At 40.7% G+C, this 7,854-nt stretch overlaps 1 protein-coding gene across 1 annotated transcript; it reads right to left on the bottom strand.

Annotated features, from left to right (window-relative positions):
- Positions 1 to 278: 278 nt before the first annotated feature.
- Positions 279 to 5,922, bottom strand: mks1 (MKS transition zone complex subunit 1). The gene is made up of 18 exons (XM_061802630.1): positions 5,465 to 5,922; positions 4,778 to 4,899; positions 4,640 to 4,692; positions 4,406 to 4,573; positions 3,659 to 3,756; positions 3,440 to 3,568; positions 3,242 to 3,346; positions 3,050 to 3,158; positions 2,885 to 2,941; positions 2,238 to 2,280; positions 2,080 to 2,142; positions 1,933 to 2,003; positions 1,788 to 1,857; positions 1,602 to 1,709; positions 904 to 1,037; positions 739 to 821; positions 574 to 671; positions 279 to 474 (listed from the first exon to the last, which is right to left on the bottom strand). Exons 1-18 carry the CDS (start codon positions 5,539 to 5,541, stop codon positions 383 to 385), a joined length of 1,680 nt encoding a protein of 559 aa, XP_061658614.1. The 5' UTR covers positions 5,542 to 5,922; the 3' UTR covers positions 279 to 382.
- Positions 5,923 to 7,854: the final 1,932 nt, after the last annotated feature.

Raw genomic sequence — 7,854 nt, 5'->3', positions numbered from 1 at the left:
TTAAAGATTATTAAATATGAAGTCTATATCGTTGAATATTGGAAACGTTTTATGATTCCAACTACCTATCGATTAGAACGAAAAATATCAGCACAAATCCAAATGTCATCCCTATGAAGCTAAAAATCAAACTTTTTGATCGCCTATACTGGATTATAAAGTAATGTGTGAGTAATATTTGAAATTAAACTGAGCACAAAAACAAAATCAGACGAATGGGCAGCGCAGACTTTTTTTTTTAATCATCCTTTATTTAATATATTAAAAAAGTATATATTTAAAAATGTAACAGGAAATAGTCATGTAAGGTATATGATTTTCTACTATCAAAATTACAGCCCTACTTTGTTTTTAGAATTTTTCAAATGCTCTTGGGAGATGATCATATTTGAATTTGGGAGACAGACTCAAGGAAGTCGATGGGAAGACTTTCTCGGACTTCTTGCATTTTCCTTCTGGCCCGTTGAAATGCCTCTGGTGGAGTCGGATGCACACATCAAAATGTTGCATATCATAATATTACATTGTGACAGTAGATTTTTACAGTTACATTGACAAAAGTACTCTGCTTACCCATGGTGCTCAAGAGAGTATCATGATGATGAAATCCTTGGGCTTGATTGAAATTGTGCTGCCTCCTTCTCCTCAATCTGGTCGAATCCACCAAAGCCCTAAAGGATACATCCTAGCAGAGTGAGAAAGAAAATTCTTTCAGAATTCTGTAAACTACCCACTTACCTGGATTGCTGGATGCAGTGAAGATTAAAAGTCACACTTCCTGAGGTTTGGGTACAAAAGCCAAAGCGACTTAGCCTCTCTCCCTGCAGACATTTAAAAAAAAAAAAAAAAATCAACGTATTGCAATATGTGTCACTTGTGTCCAATTATTTTTTTTAAGCCCACCTTGAAATGTCCTGGAATCCTCACATAGGTGTGGTCCTCCAGTTCTGGGGAACCTCCAATGAAGAAGCGCCTTAGTGCCGAAACGGTGCCCATTTGCAGCGGTCGCCACGTGTGACATATCAGCGTGTGTTTACCTGTAGAGCACACACACAATGTTTATATTATTACCAATATTACACATCTCAGATTGAATTTACCAAACAAATTTGAATGTGCTATGCACAGGTGTGTGAATTTACTTTTGCAATTATGTGAATATTGCTGCCGTCAGGCAGCCCCACATTTATATACCATAGATAATCCATCCATCCATTTTCTTTGCGGCATATCCTCACAAGGGTCGCGGGGAGTGCTGGAGCCTATCCCTGCTGTCAATGGGCAGGAGGCGGGGTACACCCTGAACTGATTGCCCGCCAATTGCAGGGCACGTGGAGACAAACAGCTGCACTCACAGTCACACCAAGGGGCAATTTAGAGTGTCCAATGAATGTTGCGTGTTTTTGGGATGTGGGAGGAAACCGGAGTGCCCACCCGGATAAAACCCGCTCAGGCAAATGGGGAGAACATGCAAACTCCACACAGGCGGGTAGGGGATCGAACCCGGGACCTCAGAACTGTGAGGCCAAGGCTTTCCAGCTGCTCCACCGTGCCGTCCCTTTGACAAAAAATATAATTAAAAACTGAAGGTATAAGCGTACCAGGCATGGAGGGAAAGAGCAGGTAGCCATAGCCTTCGGTTCGGTATCGTTGCCAAGAGTCCAGTGAGAGAACCTGAAAATACAACACCGGCCATTGGGGACCTGATTCTGAAAAGACAGAAAATCCCATTTAGTTTCTTCTTTGTAAAATTCCACACATGCAGAAAAATGTGGCCCGACACGAACCCTTGTTCTCTTTTTCACTCATGTAGAAAACCTCAAAGGTGAAAGGGTAGCAGAAGTACGCCACATTATCCTGTTGGCAAAAAAAAAAAAAATGTCAGCGTCTCCACTGTGCTGAAATTTGTCCAACAGCTTGTGAAATACGTACCTTGCCTAATGATTTGGTCCGAGATGTGTGCGTGACGCCAGAGTGGGACTGCATTGGCAAGCCGGACCAGTCTAGTCCACAACACATAAACGGTTATTTTCAAGGATTTGTATCAGGACGACAGTGTAAAAAGCGACAGTGACTCACTGTTTGGGAGCTCCATTATGAAGTGAATATATAAGTTATCATACTCAAAGCCCTTGGCAGAGACTGGACAGACATGGGGGAGGAAGACGGAGGCTTTAATTTGAAATGCAGACAATTTCAAAACCCAAAAACTCAACGACGAGCTGAGCCTTACTCACCAATCTCTCCATTCAACAGGTAGCGCAGAACACCTGCAGGAGGCTACAAGAAAACACTAAGATCAGAAACTTAATGGCTAAGATTGTCATTCAACCTATTGAAAATTTTGCAGAATTGACATTGAGGTTATTATGTAAAAATCTGTCAATTTTTTCTGCTGATCCAGGGTCTATTTTCTTCTCCAACGGCAAAAAAAAAAAAAAAAAAATTACTTCAATTATTAGAAAACCGAACTTTAGTTAAATACTAAGAAGGAGCACAGGGTTACAATGAAAACAAAAAGATGTATTTTTAAAAGAATATTTTGAGATTAAAAAAAAAAAAAAAAAATCGAGATAATCTCCCATCGTTAGCCGGGCAACAAAATTATCTGATACAATTGTGACATAATTAAAAAAATATTTATCCTTTTTTTCTCAAAAATATTTTAATTAACTTCCAATTTTACTCTGATCTACCATGCCGCCCCCATTTATGATATAACAAGTTGAAATTTTGGTACAGCTTCAACAAGAATCACGGAAGTTGACTCACATGATTTGGCTTTACTGGCCACATAAAATCACGTGGCGGGCCAGATCTGGCCCCCAGGACTCGAGTTTCACACCTGTGCTGTACTGTACATACTTCAAATTATTGTACGTACCATTTCAAAGTCCTGTCCGACGAGGCTGTTTGGGAACTCCTTGTGCCTCACGTAGAGCTACGGACATAAACAGAATGAAATAAGTGTGTTAACATTGTTATGCCCACCACAGTAATGTTTAATAATCTGACATCATATTCTGGGGGGAAAAAAATGTGTCGTCACATCTTTGTATAAGTGCTGCTCCCTTTCCTTCTCCTCCGACTTCATTGTTGCTGATACATTCTCGATCGTGAGATGCCAAATTTCTTTGTTGGTCCCAGTAGTTGTTATCCTGCAACGAACAGAACAAAAACAACGTTTTTGGACACGACATTTCAAACGTCGTTACAGTCGGTGAGTCTTCCGTGAACTCGCCTATAGGGCTCTTTGCCCTTGTTGAAGTCGGGTTTGACGACGATTGTCCCATTGTTGTCTGTTTTTACAGTGAACAGCAAACATTCGTTCTCCTTCTGGCCCAACCTGAAAAAAAAGTTTTGCTTCTATTTGCTGGTGAAATGGAGGGAAAATGAGCCAAAAAAGGTGCGCGTGTGAGTGTGGGGTGGCTGGTCTTACCTTCCGGGAGGCCCAAGGTCTCCCATGATGTGCATTGTCTGCATGACGTTGTTCACCTCGTGACTGTTCCTCTTGAACTCATCGCTGGGTTCCCAGTTGATGATCTTGGTCTTGGGGAAACTGGAGTCCCTGCGAGAAAAAGGACAGATCCATCTTCGCACATACGCCGAAGTAACGTCGTCGCGGTGGGTCGAGGGGGGGGCGGGGCTTCAAACCCACATGGTTCTCCTGTCCTGCCTTCGGTGTCGCACGGTGGCCATCCTTTCGGCCAGGAAAGTGGGTTTTGTCTTGGTTGTGTTGAGTAAATCGCTCCCCTGCTGCTTTCAAGTTGAGGAAAAAAAAAAAGCAAAAATTACACTTACAAGAGTGCTGGATTTTTTTGGGGGGGTTTTATGGGACTCAATATGAAAGCAAAGGATGATGTGCAATTTTCATTAGACTTTATAAACGGAATTTTCCATCAATGGTGGAGAAAAAAAACACTACTCATATTACAATGTCCAGATCATTCCTGTATTTCATATGTTTTAAATTTGTTTTTCATGTTTATTTTGGGTCGGCATGGTGGATCATCTGGTAAAGCGTTGGCCTCACAGTACTGAGGTCCCGAGTTCGATCCCGGCCCCGCCTGTGTGGAGTTTGCATGTTCTCCCCCGTGCCTGCGTGGGTTTCGTCCGGGCACTCCGGTTTACCACCCACATCCCAAAAACATGCAACATTAATTGGACACTCTAAATTGCCCCTAGGTGGGATTATGAGTGTGAGTGTCTGTCTCTGTGTGCCCTGGGATAGGCTCAAGGATGCCCCGTGACAATTGTGAGGATAAGTGGCAAAGAAAATGGATGGATGGATGTGTGTTTATTTTGTTTAAATTACCAGAAATTTCACCAATGTATACATGCATTCAAGATGATTTATATATATATATATATATATATATATGTGTATAAGTGGTCGACAACACACCAATTGCTGGAGCGGATGACAGTTGGTGTAGCGATCGTAATCCGTGTAGGTGAAAATCCTGCGGTTGTTGCGGCCCTTGGCCTTGGTCAGGGCCATGACGTCTTTGTGGTACTGCCGGTCCAGCGGGCTCTGACATGCAGCTTCGTTTTGGAACAACTCCATTTCGTACTGCAGAGGAACAGGTGAAATAAACTCAAATCAGTGAAATTATTTTCATTGTAAAGGGGGTCTTACCTGACTGAAAAGCTTCTCCTGCCAGCCAACAATGATGTCCTCCTTGTTGTCACCTGATGACAAAAACATGTCAGGATGTTGACTACTAGAAGAAATCTGCGGTCACTACCCAAGCATAGAAAAACAATATATATTCACCGGGCTGGGCTTGCGAGGTGAGGGGTACTAGTTCAATGACTCCCCCATCGTGCTGGGAAAGAACTTGTTGCTGGAGTTGCTGGGAAAGACTCGCTGTGGTGGTCACCCTCTCCAACGACACCCTTTAATTAGACATTCATATATGGATAAACATCACGTTAAAGTACACACGTCCCTTGAGATAAGAGTTTAGTTCATTCTGTGACCAAAATACAATCATGTTGGTGTTTTTTGTTCTGTCTTCTTTTCTGATGTCTGATGTTTTTGAGACCGCCTCCTTTCTGTGAGTTTTACGGTCTCTTTGTTGCAACCTGCAAATGACATTTTTGACAGCCTCAGTGGCCACATACTGAACATACTGTTTGGGATGATGCTAATGAATTGTGTGGTATCGTATTGTTCTTATGATGTCAAAATGTAGATCAGCACGATGAAGACCTGTTCATTTTGCCCATCTTTCCTGTTTGAGAAAAGTACTGAAACGTTGAGCAGTTGGACAGATCCATTGAAAACAATACAGAGGAGGTCAAATGAAGCTCACCTGTGAAAATGTGCATTTTAGGTTCATTCTGTTACGAATGTTTTGCCAGTACTGTAGTGTATACCAATCCTAATCCGGATTATACCGACGACGACTGGAAAACAGTTTGTCTTTAAAATGAGAAATAAAAAACTATTAATACTAACCTTATTCTCAGGTTTATAATAGCATCAAGAGACCGGTAGACAGCCTCGCCGGTGTCACTGCTACACCAGTCAGTCATGACGGATGAACATCAGCACTTTGTGATCGATATGGTTCGTTAGCAGTCGCTTTTCCTGAGCAGCGAGCGGGACAGTTGTGTCGTTTCTTCCACACGTTACCTCGGAAGGCAGCTAAGTGACCAACTCTTCCTCACAAAATATTAAAGAACGATTTAATGCCCGAGAACAAGCGATTAACCTAAATGCTAAAAATCTACTGCTAGCTGCTATTTGGCGTTTCCATAGAGATAAGAAATCGGTCTTCTTCGGTTTGTTTTCACGGCAGGTCCCAACCGCTTCCGCCACCTATTGATCACATGGATGGCCCAAAATTCATTTAAAGAAAAATACACAATTAAATACTGTATTAAAACGAATGATTTATGAGAGCAGGAATGAATGATTAACTATGTATTAATAATAATGTAAAATTTGAATTACATTTAATTTAGCGTACAATAACAAAGTAACTGGGCTGCAGCATGAGCCATGGCATTTTTCGCTTTATTTTTTATCTATTCTTCATTTTTCTTCCCGTCTTTTCTGTATTTGTAAACCTTTTTTTGAATATTTTTTTTCTATTTGTATCGATGGTCATACATGACCTCGAGAAGAGTTAAATATTTAAATCTGTACCATCTGAAGTGTAAACATGTACCCGTTGCAATAATACAAAACAGACGTGCAGCAAGTAAATGTAAACGGAAGCGTATTACTGCCACACCAAAAAAATGTCACGTTTCCCATAATTCTGTGAAACCTATCCCAGAAATATGTGAATCGTTTCCCATAATTCTGTGAAACGTTACACATAATTATGCGTATAAGATATGTGACAGGATTGTATAAATTAAAGAGTCATATTATTGTATAATATCAGCATATAATGCATGTAGTCTATATCTATTTGTATATATACAAATGATATACTAACAGATAGACTTGGTGTTACTCCTCTGTTAAGTAAAGAAACACAAATTAGATGATCAATTAAAATAGAAACGATATACCGCAAAATATAAAAATAGCATAGCACAGCAATGTGAGCATATTCCACTACCCTTCTTATGGAGTGGAGGCCCCAGTGGGATTCGAACCTCCAACCCCTGATTTACCAAAACAATGCTCTAACGACTGAGCCACAGGACCTACTTACATACGGAAGAATGAAGGATCGAAAAAAATGTAAAATTAAGAAAAGAGAGGGCTAATACAGCAATGGAAAAAAAGACTAAAGGGTTCAAGGCAGGAACAAAGGATGAACTAAACGAAAGACGGGTGGATAAAAATGGAAGAAATGAAGGATGGAAGAGAAGATAAGGCATGAAAAAGAAGGACGACGGGGAAAAAAGTGTGAAATTAAAAAAAGAGAGGGTGAATACAGCAATTGAAGAAAAGACAAAAGGGTGCAAGGCAGGAAGAAAGGATGAATGGCAGGAATGGTGCTAAAAAGGGAAAGATGGACTAAAGGAAAGACTGGTGGATGAAAAGGGAAGGAGGGAAAGATGGAAGAAATGAAGGATGGAAGAGAAGATAAGGCATGAAAAGAAGGAAAGGAAGATGGGGGAAAAGTGTGAAATTAAGAAAAGAGAGGGCGAATACAGCAATGGAAGAAAAGACAAAAGGGTGCAAGGCAGGAAGAAAGGATGAATGGCAGGAATGGTGTTCAGAAAGGGAAGAATGAACTCAAGGAAAGACGAGTGGATGAAAAGGGAAGGAAGGAAAGATGGAAGAAATGAAGGATGGAAGAGAAGATAAGGCATGAAAAGAAGGAAAGGATGATGGGAAAAAAGTGTGAAATTAAGAAAAGAGAGGGTGAATACAGCAATGGAAGAAAAGACAGGGTGGAAAGGCAGGAAGAAAGGATGAATGGTGCTCAAAAGTTCAGAAAGGGAAGGATGAACTAAAGGAAAGACATGGATGAAAATGGAAGGAAGATAGTGAGGAAAGAAGGATGAAAGGGTGGAAGTCTGAACTAAAAGAAAAGGATAGAAAGAATGAAGTGTGAAATAAATGAAAAAAAGGAGGCTGAGCATGGAAGGTCGATAGGAAGGATGGAGATGGGAGGAATAAAAACAGGATGTAAGAGAAGATAAGGCATGAAAAAGAAGGAAAGGATGATGGGGAAAAAGTGTGAAATTAAGAAAAGAGAGGGTGAATAAAAGAAAATAAATATCGACCCCACTTAATTAATCATCATATGGTTTGGCATTGCCTTGTTTTAAATCCGTTTAAACGTGGATACAACGAGTAAAGTCAATCAATGGTTAATAATTCAGAGCCTAATTTTTTTCAGTTGATGTTTGGAGGCGGAAGTGGTCAACGTTGCACTT

This window comes from Syngnathoides biaculeatus, chromosome 18, assembly GCF_019802595.1.
Source record: "Syngnathoides biaculeatus isolate LvHL_M chromosome 18, ASM1980259v1, whole genome shotgun sequence".
Lineage (NCBI taxonomy): Eukaryota > Metazoa > Chordata > Actinopteri > Syngnathiformes > Syngnathidae > Syngnathoides > Syngnathoides biaculeatus.
Note: the sequence above shows the minus strand (reverse complement) of the source record. Positions and strands in the feature narration are given on the sequence as shown.

Bases quoted from the DNA above. Each gene is read 5' to 3' on its own strand.
- mks1 (XM_061802630.1), bottom strand. From the start codon at position 5,541: ATGACTGACTGGTGTAGCAGTGACACCGGCGAGGCTGTCTACCGGTCT. The intron at 4,900-5,464 runs GTTAGTATTAAT...GTCTAATTAAAG, and splicing joins ATTATAAACCTGAGAATAAG to GGTGTCGTTGGAGAGGGTGA. The intron at 822-903 runs GTGGGCTTAAAA...AAATGTCTGCAG, and splicing joins GGATTCCAGGACATTTCAAG to GGAGAGAGGCTAAGTCGCTT.